The 18972-nt window shown below is 35.4% G+C and overlaps 1 protein-coding gene across 1 annotated transcript in view; it reads left to right on the forward strand.

Annotated features, from left to right (window-relative positions):
- The window catches only part of Pard3b (par-3 family cell polarity regulator beta), a 1085411-nt gene that overhangs the window by 455053 nt on the left and 611386 nt on the right, over positions 1–18972 (forward strand). Inside the window, exon 7 of the mRNA XM_033763978.1 lies at positions 4819–4990. Coding sequence (XP_033619869.1) covers positions 4819–4990 — 172 coding nt within the window. The remainder of the gene's footprint in view (positions 1–4818; positions 4991–18972) is intronic.

Raw genomic sequence — 18972 nt, forward strand, 5'->3', positions numbered from 1 at the left:
AATTTTCTCTTAGAGAATCCTTATTCCCTTCTAGATATCCCTGGGGAAGGAGTTACTTGTGTATAACAATGCTGTTTCTTAAGCTTTAAATTGAGAATTCCACTCCATAATGGCAACTGAGATACAGTTATTGAGAATAATTTATATATACCACATTTGTTTATTTCTTTTCATGTGTTTTTCTAACTTAAAGGTATGTGTGTTCCTGAGAAATACACTCTATTTTGACCTCTCAAACAGGGGTACTAAAATCATAGAATAAACACTGCACGACTTTGTGCTAGAAAATAGAACATACAGCTTTCATGATCTTGTAAAACAAAATGAAGTACCTCAGTTTTGAGCTTCTGACATGCCATTTCAGGCCATGCCTACACTTTATCAGGAGGTTTATTCATAGTTTTTTTAAGCTACTTTGGGGGCTACCCCTAGGAGCTCCACAGTAGATAAATCCAAGTGGTTTCTTGAACAAAGGTGGGAAAGAGTGCCTGGAGCCAAACTACTGACCTGCCACCTCCTCCGCCCTCCACCCCTACTTTAGTGTTTCTGTTTATCAGAGACCAAGTAAGCTGATTCCTTCCTTTCAAAGTAAACCTGAAAAGGAGCTAGAAGATGCATAAACTCCTTTTCTGGAGTATGATGTGGTAGAAGCAGTTTCCCCAGTCTTGAGTAGAAAATAAGAAGTCTCTTCATAATTTTAAAAGCAAAACAACAATATTTATGATGATGATATTTAGACAACTACAGGGTAATTATTGGTTACTGATCCACATTCATTTAAATTTTTTAAGTTGAATGTTCTGAAAACATGAAATTCTGGGTATCTCTTGTTGACATATTAGGTTTTAGAATCTAGTTTCCTTCTTTATTTCACTTATTTTTATTCAGCAAATACACATACATTAAGCACCTCTTACATCATCTTCTCTGTTTTAGCCAATGGCGGTACAATTATCAACAATAGAGACAAAGGTAACTAGCTGTACTGTTAAAGTTTGCATTCTAGTAAAATAAAGAGATAGGCAAGAAATGAAACAAATAAGAAAAGGTGTAACACCCAGAGTTGATGAGTGCTATAAGGAATATAAGAAGGGGATTTCAGGTGGTAGTGAGGATGTCAAAGTTCCATATAGCCAGGGAATGCTTGCATTTGAGTAAAGATATCAAGGGTTGAGGAGCGAGATACCCATCTGGTGGAAAACTGTTCCAGGGAGAAAGCACTGCAAATACAAAGACCCTGAGAGGGCTACAGAGATGGTAGTATAAATAGATACCATCATGTAAACGGAAAGTATAATCAGAACACAAGGTCAGAAATGGTACTGGGGCACCACAGACCTTATAGCTACTTCAAGGGCGTGGAGTTTTTTTCTTCAATTCATGGAAAGTAGAAAGGTATTATGAGGGTCTGACTGGAAGAGAGGCATAATGAGACAAGGCTCATTATCTGGCTACTGTGTTGAATATTCCTCTACAGAGGACAGAAGCCTATATAGAAACAAAACTGTTGATGGAGGTGTTGCTGTAAGTGGTCACAGCCTGAGTAGAGCTGCTTCTGTAAAGAATGGGAAATTGGAAGCAAGGTTGGCAATTACTGTGTAAGTAGTGCCTTCAGAGTTGTCTTAGAGGGGAAGCAAGAAGTGGGTTGGTACCTTTAGAGTAAGTGAATCCTCAGAAATTTTGTGTTTGGGTTGGATGGAAGAAATGATAGCATTATTTATGGACTGATCTAACTGTATCCAGCTGAGATTACATCGTAAGTGCTGACAGATCTAAGGAGAAAGCACTTTTGTTTGAAGTAAAACATGTGACAAAACAATATGACAGGTCATTTTGTGTTATGAGGTTGTTGGGAAATGCCAGGACTATGCTTGATGACGTGAGAACACTGCCATCATAGAAGGAGAATATAAGACATGATAGAAGATAGACCAATGGCCAAGGAAGACCTCCAAATCACATACTGTCAGTTTGTATTTTGAATGAGGTATTGTTTACTACAGCCCTAAGATTTCCAGGTCCCACAGAAGTTTAGGTGAAACCCCCAGAGTCATTAAAAGTTTCTTTATGGCTGACTCTTGTATGAGAGAAAGGTAACTCTCAATGGATTTAAAGGCAGGGGTTGGGGCTATTTGCATGCACTGAATGCTTTTGGAAACCAGTGTGCCTTCTGGTTGAGGGACTGAGATTGAGGTTTATGCTACTCACTGCATATCTAACAGTATCTTTCAGAAACTCTGTTCCTCAGTAATGTAGGTGTCCTCAAGAAATGAGGGATCCAGGTAAAAAAATTTATAGGACAGGATTTCAATAAATTTTGAGTGTTAAAACAAGCATAAGTCTGTGTATGTTATGGAAGTCAAGATACAGACTAGATGGAAAGTCTTTATTATCCACCAGCACTTGGGAACAGCTTGGTTGTTGGGGCACCACAGATTCAGGGGCTGGTTTTCCTTTCCCCAAGAGTAGAGCCTTGATTTCCACCATTTCATCAGGCGGAATTCCTGACCAAGGCAATTCCTGCTAAGGAATTCCTGCTAAGGCAATTCCTGACCATCATAGCATCGCAAGGCAGATTAAACACTAACTAAAGATAGTGTGATATTTGGGGAGCATCCAGGTCTTGCTGTCACCTGCAGGAAGAGCCATGTACCGCTGTATCAAAAAAATGCATATGACCTCCATCCACAAACTGCAAACATCCTACAATGTAGTCTTTCTTTTTATAGTTTAATTTTGAGAAAGAAAAAATGATTCTAGATTGGTCTGAAATACTGAAGTGGGGGGCGGGGGCTGATTCTATTATTGCCAGACATTATTTAACCAATACCTTGAGAAGACAAAGATCTCCAAAACATTGTATTTTACCATTTAATAAATAGCTATAATCTTGTTCCTACATGTACTATAAACTCATATGAATATAATGTATGAGAAGTGTTAAATTATCTTATGACAAGAGATAGATAGTACTTTATCTTCGAATATCTCAATTTTAATCTTTCATATTCTATCTGACTGATATCCTACTATTTTCTCTTCCCCAACAACTGAAGCACATGAATTATACTGAAGGTTAAAGACATGGCAAGAAAGAAAAGAAAGATATCACTCTTATACAATATGTTCATAGTGCCATTATGATATACCACAGCCTATTTGATTAGTATATTAAAATGAACATGACAGATATATATTAGAATTCACCAATATGCAAAATTAAAATCATACTTGTGGTATAGGAATTGTGATGAAAACACTTCTCTTTTTTGTCACATTTTAAATACTAATTTTATTTTTCTTTTCAAGTTTTAAAGTCTTAAACTTTTCATTTTGACCAGATGATTAGAAACTTATGCTTCTGTGGATTATTTTTATACCAGAATAGTCTTCATTATTAATCCATTTAAGTCTTATCTCAAATCAATTCATCAATGCTAGCAATTAAAGATAGAAAATGCATGTGCTCAATTTCAAGAATTAAAAATAATGCCTTGGGAGTAAGCATTTCTTTTCTGTGGTGAGAGGATTATTGGGTTTTCCAATTAAAGAAGTCTCCATACTGGAAATGAGTAGTCAATTATGAAAATTATTTTTAAATAGCCAATTTACATATCTGTAATTGTATTAATTTCTTTTGAAAGATAGAAGTTGGAATTTTTGATGTTTTCATTGGTTATTCCAGCACTTGTGTTATTAATACCATTGCCAAAAAGGTTCTCCTATAAATGGGGCTTTGAAGTGCCTTTTCTAAGTAAATGTTTGACTCATAAGTAGGTTTTTTTATTTAATGAATGAAAAATGTCCAAAGGTTTACTAGCGGTTTTGAAATTTTCACACTGCACTTTTTGGATTGAGAGTAACATCCCTGAGATGCTGCCTGAGTTCACACTTGAACTTTTTTCTATCAGCTGACAAGGAACATTTGAAGTTCACTATGGTGATGCTCTCAACCAGCCAAAAGTGTAGCCTCTGCCCTTGCTATCTGTGCAGTTCTGTCTGAGTAAGAGGGAGAACTATTTTAATATATATATTTTTAATGAAAATGACTTAGAAATGAAAATTCAAAGTTTTTATATTGATGATACACATAGCTCTCGTATGAAACAACATTGAGATAGAGATGGGAATAATTAGGTTAAAAGTGCTGATTTATATCACTTTAGACTTAGGATATTGGACTTCGACTGTTCAACATAGAGTAAGTTTGAAGGAAAAGAATGAAATGAGAGGGATGTACAAGCATGAGATATCTATGTCTATATGACAAGAACAGACTGTTTATAACAATGCATTGTGAGTGCACATGTGTAGATTTAGATATCGTCTAGGAGGATAGTTGTAATTAGAGATTTTGTAATGTGATTTAGCTTTCCAAGACTGAGATATCCACTTTTACTGCATCTGTTTTTCAGTGTATATTGTCTATACTAAATCTGTTTGTCAATTGTGCATATTTAGCTTCCATTTTCCTTAGGAATATTTTTGAAATAAAAAGACAGTAAAATCTTTTAGTCAAAATGGCAAAAAGTGGCAAAACAAATGGGGAAGTCCTTGCACTCCTTGAAAAGAGTTAGCTGCCTATTTTAGGAATAGACTAAATAAACAGAAGAACAAACCATTCATTATGTCCTGGCCATGGTGCTTGGAGACATAATAGCATTGAAGAATCAAGAGTTGTGATATAGTAACAGTAAAGAAAAAGGTTTGCAGAGGTTTATTCTTTAAACCCAAATAAAGATCACAATCAATCAGATACAATGTCTCTGTGATATACATGTCCTACAAAGTAATTAGTGTTGTTGGACTTGTTTGTAGCTGATTGCTGTGTTTGAGGAACAAGAACCACTCCACAAGATTGAGAGCCCCAGTGGAAACCCTGCAGATCGGCAGAGCCCAGATGCTTTGGAGACAGAAGTGGCTGCCCAGCTGGCTGCATTTAGACCAATCGGTGGGGAAATTGAAGTAACCCCTTCTGCTCTGAAATTAGGTATGTGCATCGTCCACCTGGGTGAAAGTACATAATCTTATCAACTGTGTTGCTTCTTTATGACCTGTGTCCTATTAATATTTTTTCTTTAAAAATCGTGTTTGCCGTGCTTTTTAAAAAATATTTCTTTTCAGCTTCTGCAGCTCAGCTAAGTACTATAGGTAGATTTTTTTCCCCCTTGAATTAAAGGTGAATCTGAATTGCATGTCCTTGAAGTAACAAAGGAAAAAGTCAAGACTAAATTATGAGGTTCTCCGGTATCCTATGAGGATCACTTTTTAAATTTTCTGTTATACATTTTGATCCTCATTTGCACTTTTGGTTTCTCACACCAGAGAAACTATTCGGTATTTACACACATGTGTGTCCTATTTATTTCAATGTCTCTAGTTTCTCATTCTTTCTGGCTGAGCAGTACTTCATTTTATTTAAAAATCTACATCTTTCTTAAGCTTCCTTAATCACATCTTCCTTAACCAGTCACTAGTTGATGGATATGAAATGTAACAATAAACTTAATGAATAAAAATTAACTAAATAAATAAAATTTTAAAAAAATAATTTGTTGAAAAAGTCATTTGGAGAAAGCAGTGCTTTATCAAATAACCCAGACTAGAAAGGAAGGCCACTTTCTTCCTTAGCTGTTTTTTTTTTCTTCCAATATATATTTCAGACCTTAGAGAAAATATTTTGAAATTAGTTTTGAAATTCTTTCCTGCTGGTTTATTCAAACAAGAACAATTCACCTGGCAATTTTGCTGAGAATTCTTTTTCATATTTGTTTTGAAGGTGTTTCTAGAAAGAAAGTAAACATTCTTCTAAAATTTCAGTCAATTTGCAACTCAAAAAGAAATAATATATTTTGGTGATACCTCCTAAAGTTTAGGTCAATTTAACAGCATGGAATTTTTGAAAAAATCCAGTAATATTGTGATACATAAAACAATTGTTATTTCTGTTGAATATGTATACAACATTCTGAGGCTGCTTAACACACTTATCACAGTTTAATTCTCAAGCCAGAAGGACAGGCTTTTCTCACTTTGCAAAGAGAATTTTTTGGAGCAAAGTGTGTGCTCAGAATTGTAAAATTTTTGCATAGTACTCACTTTCACCATTTCAAATGAAATCTATACAAGTAAGTTGATTTTATGTATGACTATACCAAATAATCATATTTTGTTCCTATTTTTCTGAAAAGCTTCTGCACTCTTTCTTTGAAAACCAATGAAAGGAAAATTAATGACCTATAGTCTTCATGGTTTTTGTCTGTCTTTCAGAAATCAGGCTAGCAAAGTGGTCTACTAGAACATAGATAGTGGAGGGATGGGCAGCAGCTCTTCCTCTGGGGCCAGGACTGTGGCTTCAGCAACCTCACAGCCACATTGTTCATTTGCATAATGTATGAAAAGGTACCCATTATGTAAATAGTATGAGAGGAAAACTAGTCAGTAAGGGAAGGCCAAAGGAGAAAATTGCTCTTGTTTATTTTTAATATTCTACTTACAAGTAAGTGTTGTGGGCTTCAAAAGGCTGAACCTCAATGTTTCTCTGTGCCTGGGAACTTGTTTTCAACCTTTCTTTTGTGAGTTTTCCTTCAATGCTTTTACAGTTGTTATTTTTCACCTATTGGGCCACCTGTGCAACTCTTTTCATCATAATGCTGAATACAAGCAAAAGGAAAGTTATCTGAGCTTTCCCTCCTTTGAAAGTGGACTTTTGACTCCTTCAGAACTGATTGTTTTTTTATTAGACAAGGATAGAAAATATTTGTTAAATGAAGACTACATCCCAGAGCCTGAGCTGAAGTTAATGGACTGAATAAAATAAATCCTTTACTCTTAATACTTTATTCTAGTCTCAGAATACTTAGTTAGGTATTATTATTTTCTTCTATTTAAGAAATGAGGATTAAGTACCCAGATATTTACTAATTTATCTAAACTTATATGGCTGTTAGGTGGTAGAGCCAGGATTTGAACCTTACTGGAAAAGTTAGGAATCCTTTTTATTATGCTGCCTCTAATATGCTTTTTACAAAATAATAAATTGATAGAACTTTCCTGGGTTTTATTTTTTAAATATATAACAAAACCTCAGAAAGACTAAACTCCTTGACTCCAAATCCCATTTTACTCAGTAAAATAAATTAAATGATAAGATTAGTCAACATTCATGTTTGAGTGACAAAAGTCGCCTCCCACCCACTGAGCCTAGGTCCTTGGCATCATCTCAAGCTCCTCCTTGTATTTCTGCACTCTCTCCTCTGTCCACTGTTTAGCTTCCCTGTCCATAGCTGCTCTGCCAGGCCAGAGTGTGGTCGTCAGTTAGATCACTGCACAGGCCTTGGGCTGACCTCTCATTCACAGCACCTGTCTTCTTCGGTCCCTGCTGTTGCCAGCATGACCTTTCTGAAGCAGAGATCTGAATATATAAGTCTCCTGCTTAGAAAACCTCCAGTCGTTCCCCACTGCCCTGAGAACCATGTCCAAACTCATTGGCCAGATAATACAAGTAATTGCTCTGAATCAGCTGGAGGACATTGGGTAGTGATAAATAATAGGAAAAAATTATCCCTTTCCTTATCTTCATGATGTAGCAGACTGAGTACTTTCCATTTCTGAAATAATGAAGGGAAATTTGTATTTACCTGTTTTATCAGGTAGAGATAGAGAAGTGAAAGAAGACCGCAACACAGGCATTTTGGTCGCTCTTGTCTTTTTCTCTTATTGGTCCCAGGTTAAGAAAGGATCACCAGCAGGTAACTCAGGGTGGAGCGATACAGTTGGCAGTACACGCAATGCTTCTGGCTCCCCTGGAGTGCAACCCAATTATGTTGTCTGTGCGGTTTAGATGAAGAATTGGAAGATGCTATCACTGAATACATAGCCCTCATCAGGACAGGGTGCCCATAAGGTGTCATCGTACACAGAGCTGTTAGCCTTTTCATTGGACCCACTCATCTCCCAGAGGCCACCAGGGCTGATTTTGTTTCTGAAGGAGCTCATTTGCTAGTATAGCTTAGGAGAAGTACATCTCAATTATCACTGCTTTTCTCACTCTTAAGGCCTATTCAAGAAAATGGCAAAATTAATCACTATTTATTCTATGCTCTTCTTACTGAAGAGACATATTTAATGAATGTTAGACATCAAGACATTTTTTATGCTGGGTAATTCTGTCATCAAAATGTGTCTTTTATTGGTATCTGAGATCAAAATATACTTAATGTCCAGTATAATTTTAAACCTTCTTTTCCACCATAGGATGGCCTATCCTCTTCTTGGCCTGTCTGTATTGCTGGCCATTCCTGCACAGTCAACCTGTAGCTACTGTGAGCTACTTGCCATTTCCCAAACTTACTACTTTTTTTTTTTTCAAATCTCTGTGTCTTTGTAGGTAATGGTCCATTGACCTGCATTGCTCCTTTGAGTCTTTTTTACCCCTTGAATTCATGTGAACCTTTTAAGCTGATACTCAAATACAAACCTTTTTGTAAAGCCTTGTTTACATCTATAAGGCAGTGCCATAAATGAAAAAGAAGATGTATTCCTTTATTCAACAAAGATGGATGACACAGGTAAACATCAAAAACCTTCTGCCCACCTAAAAGGCTTCATATTGTCATGCTGAATAAGCTAATGAGGTATAGTTTTAATTTGTAAGAAGAGTTTTAAATCAAGTGGACAAACACATAATTCCAACCTCATTCATCTAAATTATTTCCTACCATTTATTTTCTAATGTAATGCCAAATGACTGAACCCTGACTCAGTCCCAACTAGCAAATCATAGCAGCACTACAGGATTCCGTAGTTCTGCAACTGGCCATTGTCTATTTCCTTTCATCCTAGAAATTGTTAGCCTAAGAAATTTAAGAGATAAAGTAGCCTAAACATCAGGTGGAATAGTAAAGAATCACTCATAATAGTGAGAGTAATAAAGTCACATAGTTCAAGAATTTCCAAGTCTTCTCTGTAGAACCCTGTGGTTCTTCTGAATATATTTAAGTGACTCAACAGATGTTTTACTCTAGTTAGTTAATAATATTTGTTCATGCTCCAGCTATGGACAAATAGTATTGATTATGCTAGCAGGAAAGGAAGGGGGCTACAATTCTGTTGAGCAGGCAATAAACAGAATTCAGATCCTTCTTAGAAGTCCTACAGCAAAAAAGTCCAACTCTACTGAAAAGAATTATGCACCTCTCTGAAGAAATTTTGTGAAATACTGATCTAGAAAGACACTATTATATAGTTTGATGATTGGCAGTTGTTCAGACATTTGAAATTATATTACCTATAAACATAAAAGCTTAAAGTGAATGTGTGCTCTGAGGTCTAAAAACTAAGTGTTTAACGAACTGGAATTAGAATCTGCATCTTTTGGCTTCTAGTAGAGTGCTCTTTCAAGTTTTGGGATTAATTGTAAATTGAAATTATCCTTGTCTTTTCAATACTATATGTTGTAAAATAGTAGCTCATATCCTTTTGGAATTGAGATAGAGTTTATATTAATAAATAGATATTATACCTAGCTGTAAGTTAAAAGCTAATGAAGGACTACAGGTTCCATTTGACCCAGCCATCCCTCTGCTGGGTCTCTTTCCAAAAGAATTAAAAGAATCATATCACAGTGATATATGCGCACCCATGTTTATAGTGGCACAGTTTGTAACAGCTAAAACTTGGAAACAGCCCATTTGCCCATCAATTGGAAACTGGATAAAGACGATGTGGTTTTTCTATAAAATGGAACATTAGCCATAAAGAATGAGAAATTAGATTCATTCATAGGAAAATGGATAAATATGGAGGATATACTCCTAAGTGAAATAAATAAGTCGCACTTGTAAATACCGAATAGTTTCTCTGGTGTGATAAACTATAAGGGTACATAAGATCCTAATGAGATAACTGACATTGTAAAATGGGAAGAAAAGGACTAAAGGTGTAGGGAAAGTGGGACGGATAGGGGAAGAGTAATAAGGGAAAAGAAAAAAATGTGAGAAAATGAAAAAATGGAAATAACGTGTTTGTAAATGGGGAGGGGAAGAGGGGGTGAAGGGAGGGTAGGGACAAAGGGAAATAATGAGAACCAAGACCTGTCATGTAGAGGTACAAGATCCTAATAATTAATGTAACTGTACTGTATACCTAAAATGTACCAATAAACTCAATTAAAAAAAAATCTAATGAGGGAACCAAGACCAGAAAATGGAGGTAGGTGAAATTTCTTTTAAATCCTATAAATTTTAGAAATGAATTTGCTCTTCTCTCCTCTGTCACATTTAGCAAACATGTGAGTATATATGTATTTGGTGAAAAGTAAATCTCATGCTAAGAGAATCTCTAGGAGATTATTTTTCTACAATGTGGATTTTTCTGTTTTTTGTTTGTTTGTTTTTATTTCTATCATGTGCACACAGAGCCATAGGTAAAGGAGACAGATTAGTGTAGACACTTGTTTTGAAGGGTACTTTAGCCTTTTCCCTGACTAGTCCTTGTGTTGGCTTTTTGATCAAGTAGTAACTGGTCTTTTGGTCTTTAAAAGTTATTCTGCAGCCTTAACTCAAGGTTGGCCCAATTCTTGTCCCTTGAGAAATAGTCATAAGGAACTTTTTCCAGACCCTGCAGAATTTAAACTAGCTGTGAGTCATAGACAAGACATTTCACATATTTCTATCAGGATCACATTTTCCCAAACAAAAGATAAATTGAGACTCCTTTGGGTTCTCACAGAAGTGGAAATCCATTGTCAAGAACATCCAGGTCCTCTGTGTTGTGTCACCCCCATACTTCCACAATTTCCTTGACTATAAAGCAAGCCTTTCTATCTCCAATGGGTGAGGATCATCTCAGGGGAATTTCATTAATACGAAGCTGAGTCTGAATCCAAATCTATGCTCCTGTCAACTTTTTTCTGTCTCCTCAATTAATTAGCAGATTTCTTTTGTGCCTTTTGATAATTTTTCTCAGTACTTGCTGATTGAAATTTGCCATTTCGTGTTCAGGACTACATGAGAAAATATTTCTTTAGTTATAATTATTTTAGAAATGCAATTTAAATAGTGTTTCAGGATAAAAGGTACTTTAAATTTGACTGTTGTCACTCTTGTAATCTATGTTACCTAGATGTAAAGTCACTGATTAAAGTTTTGAGTTTAAATGGTATTAGCTTTATTCTCCTCTGCATGTTAATCTTTAAAGAGGAGCTACTTTCTATTTGAAAGTGGTTCCTGTTTTGGGGACTTGAAAGGTGGTTCAGATGCTTTATTGTTTCCATGTGTGTTTGTGCTTCTTCAAAACCGAAATGGAAATTATGATTATATGTTTGTTATAATATAATTATTTTCAAAACACTGAGTTCTCTCCTTCATTTTCAGTAGTTCTCAGAAAATATGCTCTAGTCACAGATTATTGTTGAAAATTGTTACTCTTTTTATCTGATTTTGAATAATCCACTGCAGAAAGGAAACATATGGGAACATTTTTCTCAATTCTTAAGGAAACCAAATCCCTTTATGGCAGTGATCTTTAGGAAAACATAAAGAAGGAGGAAGTTCATTCCTTTAATTAGGCTGCAGTGTGTAAGTAGCTGCTGTGCCCATAATGTGAGTTTAAGTATTGGCATCTGATCTTAGACAAACACACTCACACCACACACATGGCTGAACTAAAGCCCAGGGATGGCTTTTGCTGCTGATGTAGCCTCTGAATTTGGACTACAAAGCACATAGGTATGTGAGGTTTCCTTACTGCTGGAAGGTCTCTGCTGTAGGCTTGAAACCAAAGTTAAAATTACGTAGGAACTGAGGTTATTTGCTTGGATGAATCCCTGAGTCACAATTTGGTTGTTGAGTTTCATCCTATTTGTTTTCTGTTGAGGTTGATTATTCAAAAGTTAACAGCTACAGAAAAGCTTTGCTTTCTTTCCCCCTTTTCATTTGGGAGCCTTTTTTTTTTTTTTTTTTTTTTTTTTTGGTGTGGGCCATGCAGGCTTAGATGAATGATGTTGTAATTAGCTATGGTAACCTTGCTAGGCTATCATTAATCAGTCATAGCCACATAGTCAGCAACATGTTTGCATACTTTCTGGTGTGGTAGAAACTGAATCAGGGCCAAGGAGGTAATAGTATTTCTAACTTGTGTTAGCAACACTCTTCTTTTGCTCTTTTTGTTTTGGTTTTAATTTTAGTTTTTGTATTCAAAGTAGGTAAAATGTTGCTTTGGGGAAAAACATCAGGCTACTCACAGAATGTCTAAAATATTAATGCTTTGGAAAAAGACCAGAGATTACTAGTTAATTGAAAGAATAAAATCAACACCTAAAGACAGGAAGCTCCTAACAAATATAGAAGTAATTACAAACAGGAGTAATCTTTTTGTGTGTGTTAAGTGAAATACAAACTTGACTGATAATTTAAATCTGTATATTTAACTATACTTGGCGTTGCTTTCTCTTGTAGTTAAATGGTAGACATACCAGACTTTATGGCCAGGCCATCAGTTCATATCACTCTGTAAATGAATAGCATGAAGAGGTTTCCTTAAAAATATTCTCTCTTCTTATAAATTTCTCTTAAATAAAATATTATTTATGAAATTATATACTTCAGAAAAATAGACAGGAATTACCACTATCAAAATAAATTTTGGTTTACTCTTTTATATCCAATTAATCTTTTTGTTTTAGTCTTGTTTTGTTTCTAACCTGCTTTAGTTACCATTTATCTTTTTTTTTTAATTCTACATAACATATCTAATGGATAAAGTTGGTAACTAAATTGGTAATAGGTTGGTTGTTTTCTAATAAAAAATTACTAGAAGGAACTTCTTTTTAACAAGAAATGTAAGCGGGCACTTAAAAATCAAGCTTTCATTCTTGTTCTTTTCCAGCTGAATTTTCTGAGTTGACTATGTGACCTCTAAAAAAGCACAGAGTTCACCGTCTCCCCTTTGGCCTCTTACCAGTGTTGGGCCCACACTGAGATGGAGTCTGCAGATCCTCTAATAAACACATGCAATGAAAGGTCACCTTTCCTACTGTTCACTTGATATTAGACCCCTGGGTTTTTAAGGCTCTTTTGCAGATTGCTTTTAATAGTAAGGCAGTGAAGCTGTGTTTGCAGAGACCTAGGACCAAAGTAGTGGAAATATTCCTTTAAAACAAAGTAGTGGTGGGGGAACTAATGCCAACACCTGTGATTTGTTTTCCTCCTTCCCATTGACAGACCCATCTTCCTTTTTGGGGAACAGTCCCCAGCTGTCCTCTTTTCAGGTACTGAGGAGCAGCAAAGACAAAGAAAGGGAATTGTCCTTATTATAGGTGCTACTTTTTTAGTTTAACAGCATTTAACATGTATATTACAACATGCTTTTAAGTTACTTCTTTGTATTAAAAACTTTTAATGTTAAGACCGATATTTTCATACATAGAAGTCTTTATGGCCATAAAGTAGATTATACTTTCTTGCCAATTTTTAATCGCCTCCAAACAAATTATTTGAAATAACTCTCCTGATTTTTTTGGTAGTTTGTATTTTGGCATCTTACTACAATTCAACATGGGTAAAGCTTCTTTTTGGCACTGACTTTGTGTATACATGTGTGTGTGTTTATATGTGTCTTGTGCATACACATAATTCCTTTTTTTTTTTCATCCAAATGGGCAAAGAAAGAAATCCAGTAAGTTAATTATTTACAGAAGATCCATCTTAAGGACAAGTCACTTAAAGTTGGACACACTTTTATGACTGGCTCAGGATTTTCTCATTTGCTTTATCTGATAAAGTCATATGATGAATTATGTCTCAATATATACACACACTTAGTGATTTCCTCTTTTGTACCCTTCTTGAAATTTTACTAAAATCTTGATTTGATCCAGTGAAAGTAAGAGATATGGAAACAGCCCCATCTGTTCATTCTCACATGCAAAGTGATAAGGAAAAGTGACAGCCTTTGCTGAGGAATTACCATAAGAAAAGCCATCTCATTTTTTGCTTACCATCTTTTCAATGTTTACTAAAAAAGAGAACAAGATCTCCCAGATATCACCACCACACCCTGTGAGTTTATCTCTAAAGCAAAGCACCCATAAGATGGTACACAGAAAACAACACTCTTTCTGTTTATCCATTGGCTTAATGAGAACTGTTGATAGCTATCAGAAAATACAGGTAACTTTCTAAAATACCAGAACAAATTCTGATTTCTCTTTTGTATAAATATAAGGCTCTGTATTAAACTCCTCATACTCCTTTACAGATGGAAGAAATTTTGGGCTTTATTCTGTGAGTAAAATTAGAGAAAAGGAAAGTATGTGTTGTATTTCACTTTTTCTTTATATGGAAGACTTTACTATGGTTACTTAGTATGTGAATACAGTATATTGTGATCAAGGAAAATGAGTAGGCTGTTGCCTTTCCACAGCCCTCTTAAAGTCATACTACTTGTATTTGGTGTCTTAAGATAATATTGACTAAGGTAAGATGTGACTTCAATGTCCATTTTACTTAAAATCATCAGGAAGAATAGTGTTTCTTTGTTTTTTTGCACATCTTGTACTGAAAAAGAACATAGATAGCAGCAAGCTACATGTCTGTGCCTCATCTGGTGCTGTATAATTGTGATGATCAATTAAAGTCTACTTGTGTTTTTAAAACAAATAGACTTTCTGCCCCAGAGAACTCAAAGTATGAGGAAAACTTCTTGTTTTAGTCACAGTTCAGAAGTAATGTCCTTTGACCTCATGACTTTAGTTTGGTGTTACAGTCAGCCACCCCGTGGCAGGCAGTTCACCATCTGCACTGCTAACATCTGCACTTTACAGAAGATTGGGTTTGAGAATGTTGCTATGGAAACCAGTATATTTGTTGTCAAAGCTAGAAAAAATAGCAGTGTCTGTCACTGACTTCAGTTAATCAATAATTATTTATCGATGGCCTACTAGATGAAAAGCATTGTACTAGAATATAGAATAACACATGTCATGCACTCATTTCCCAAGCAGCTTGTAATCCTGTTGACTTAAAATAAATTACTGAGTGATTTCCTTAACTTGGTTAAGATTACATTTTTATAATATACCACTGTTGTTATAATAATACAGAGACACACATTTTTATAATATACCAGTTATAATCGTACAGAACCACAGTGACAAGACTTTTAGTTGAAAAAGATCTTACAGTGTAAGTTAATTCAGATGCTCACAAATGCTTCATATGCCATTAGTCATATGCAATTTCTCTCCATAGCTTGGTTAATTGTTTTTTTTGGGGGGATCGTCGGTTGGTATAGAGGTAAATGAAAGTAAAATATTTTAGCTTGTCCATGATCCTACAGTCTTTGTTACTCTTTAGGTTGTTCAGGTTAATTTTATCTCCCATTGAGCAACAGAAGATAAGTAAGATCCCAAGTCTTTCCATGACCCCTAACAGTGTCCTCTGCTGCCCAACCATGTTTCTCCAAAAATCTCATGGATTGAAGGTTGATTGTCTCTATCTATCCACTCATTCACACTGAAGATATTCCAGTCAGTTGCACTCTTTTAACTCAAGGTAGTGAATTTAGAGACCAGACTGCTACTGTGGTGACTTCAGCAGGTGCACTGTTGATAAGGCTTACTTGTGCCTAAATAGCAGGTGGTCTAGAACCCACTTCTTGCTTCTTTCTCACTGATCATAAACTACTGAATAGGCACCCCAAAAGTGATATTTTGCTCTCTGCAAAAATATACTACCTTATCCCGATTTACTTCCATGATACAGAGAACCCAAAGCAAATTCATTTTCAATCGCTCTATTATTCAAGATCAGAACACCATTAAGGGTATAAATTAACGTAAACATGATTGTCCTCTCCTCTAAATTGTGGAGTAGATTGGAAGGGTTGCATTTTCTCTGAGATGTTGGGACAACGAGTTTTGTCTTTTTCCTTTTCCATTTTAGTCATCACCTTTAAGACTTTATTAAGAAGTAATTTTTTCTTTAAAGGACCTTCCTTTATTCTTTTACTGTCCTGTTTGTAAAATAATGTTTAACACTTGTTTGCTAGTTGTCACTGACTTTATATAACAATATTCTGTCATGTGTCCTTAAAAATAATTTTTTCCTCAGTAACCAAAATATTTGATTTCATTTCCTCTCCAACATTTGAGGAAGCACACAGGCAATGCATTATTTAAAAAAAAAGAAATAGAGGACAGAGATTATATTTCATATTTACTAAACAGCAATATAGTGTTGAAATTAAGGACACAAACCCTCAGGCAATTCTGTTATGAACCAAAATTTCTCTGCTATGTAGTACAAACTACATGATCTGAGACAAGTTACTTAATCTCACATGTAGATTATTTTATTCTTAAAACAGGAGTAATAATCATAACCATCTAGCTGTGTTGCCATATAAAAATATAGTTTGCCACATGACAGATTGTATGCACTACTAGTAGCTATTATTATTTTTATCATATTTATTGATCATTTGGAAGAGAATAAATGTGATCTTTGAGCAATAGATCTTTTGTTCTGATCCTTGTTTTCCATGTTCAACTTTCAACCCATGAAATCATTTTCATAAATTTAAATTTTGATGGTCTATATATCCCTTCCATAGGTGTCCTACCTATTGGCTTACATGAGCTACATTGAGTGATGAGGAGTTGTCTTGACCAAATATATTGTTAACATTTATACTATAGTTAGTGTATACAAGTAATAAAACTTCCTTTTGAAATATTTTTATAATAACTATTACAAAGCAGGTACATGGCCCCTAGGATGCAGGTTGGACACACCTGAAAGTTAAGTTTTTGTTTTCTTTTCTAAGCATATGAGATAAGTACTAAAATCATTTACTGATGCCAAAACAATACCCAGAGAGATTCATCAGAACATCATGAAGACTGCAAAGTTTTCATACATCCTTGATTTTAGAGTTTTGAATAAGAGTGATACTTTCATGCTTTTAATCTTTAACTCAAGTATTTACTTTTATGTCCTCCATGTCACTTAGCATATAGTTAGTTCATAATCTTCTTTTGCCATTAGTAAATACTTCCTGCTCATGCTGGACAATGCCTTTTTAGGAGGGAATAATAATCTTGTTTAATTAGCTTAATTGCAGTTATGATTATCCATGTTTATTAGTGTTATGGGTTGTGTTTAGATGTCATCCTAAAGTCTCATGCTCTTTCAGAAATGGCTGAATCTGGAATGTATGATGCTGGGATTAAGGGCATGTGATTATTATTTTGTTTTGTTTTGTTTTGTTTTTTGTTGTTATTTTTTTGAGACAGGGTCTCACTATGTAGTTGAGACTGACCTGGAACTCACTATGTAGTCCAGGCTGGTCTCGAACTCATAGCAATCCTCCTGCCTCAACCTTCTGAGTGCTGGGATTACAGGTGTAAGCCACCATGCCCAGCTAGGGTGTGTGATTATTAAACCACTACATGTCAGTGATTGGTTTGGTGCCACCCTAATCCCAGTAGGTTAGATTGGATAAAAGGAGCAGAAAGACATTGTTAAATCCCCTTGATGCCTTTTCTGTCTTCCACTGACTTGAACTCTTGCCCTTCTGCCATCGTGCCTTGGCACCAGCCGATTATGGACCAAAACTGATACAAACTGTAACCCAAATAAACCTCTCCCTTTTAAATTTGGGTGTTAGGTATTTTGTCTCATCAAGGAGAAAAGTAACTAATACAATTAGGGATGGAGCTTCTGTACTGAAATATAGAAATTAATAAGATATATGTTTTTCTTCAAGGTAGTCACAACTGAACACAATGGTTCTCATTTTTACTTTTTATTGAGTCATTGAGTAGAGTATTTACATAAACAGCTCACTGACACGGTTGTACTCATCTTTATGTGGTAATCCTTTACTTCAAGGTAGTACCTATCTTGATGTAACAATCCTGTTTTGCTGCTTGCAGGAACTGTCGTGCTTTTTTCCATCTGGCAGTTCGTAAAACCACTGTGACCATGGCCAGCTCTAAGCACAGCTGCAGAGTTCCCCTCAGCCCCCTCAAGTTAACACACAAGTTCAGGAGCATGGCAACGTGAGCCAGCTTCCCATTCACACTAATTGCTTTTCCTCTGACTCCCCAAGTCCACAGAACAATGCACCATCCAAATCACTTGGCAGTGTCTTGAAAATGTTAGCTCATATTTTACACCTACTCACTCCAAAACTTATAATCTTTATATGTATGTGACAATGCCTGCCCAAAGTGTTTTCCAGTTGAATCATTTGATAAACCTCATTGGCTATGATACCGCACCACTGCGCAAAGCTGAATCATTTAAAATGAGTAGAGAACACTGACTGTAGATGATGTGCAACATTTCAGTACTACTAGACTGTGCATTTACTTGGTACATAAATTAGTATAGACCAGCAGAGGAATTATTGTACCAAATAATCACTTTTATAAATTGTAATGTACTTTGTAGGATTTGGGTTTTTGTTTGTTTGATTTTACTTGAGGGGAGAATTTCAAATAAATGCATCCAAAAGGAGAATTGATATAATTACATATATTTAGAACAATTGAAATACTTCACAGAAGGTATACAAATAATTGGGTTATTTTTGTCTTGTTTTGCTTGGATTATCTGGATAATTACCTCCATTTTCCACCTGACTTGTTATGACTAGACACAGCTTGGGTGTTTTTCAGGAGGTGGTTACCCTCATTTTCTTAGCAGAATGGCTTCAAGCTTGAAAGGATTGATAACTGTGAAATGTTGGTACAGTCAATGCAATTGTGGTTGCCCAACTGAAGGTTGGGCCCGATGATGTTTAGGCATTATGTAAGAATTTCTTTATATGGTAATTTCATTCTGAAATAATTTTTGGTGTTATTCAATCTAGACCAAATATAGTCATTAATTTTGTACACTAACGTTATTTTAGTATATCTGCTGCGGAAGCGAGCACTTTTGTACACTATTCCATCAACTGAGC

This window comes from Fukomys damarensis, unplaced genomic scaffold (genome assembly GCF_012274545.1).
Source record: "Fukomys damarensis isolate Sample0158 unplaced genomic scaffold, DMR_v1.0_HiC HiC_scaffold_16, whole genome shotgun sequence".
Lineage (NCBI taxonomy): Eukaryota > Metazoa > Chordata > Mammalia > Rodentia > Bathyergidae > Fukomys > Fukomys damarensis.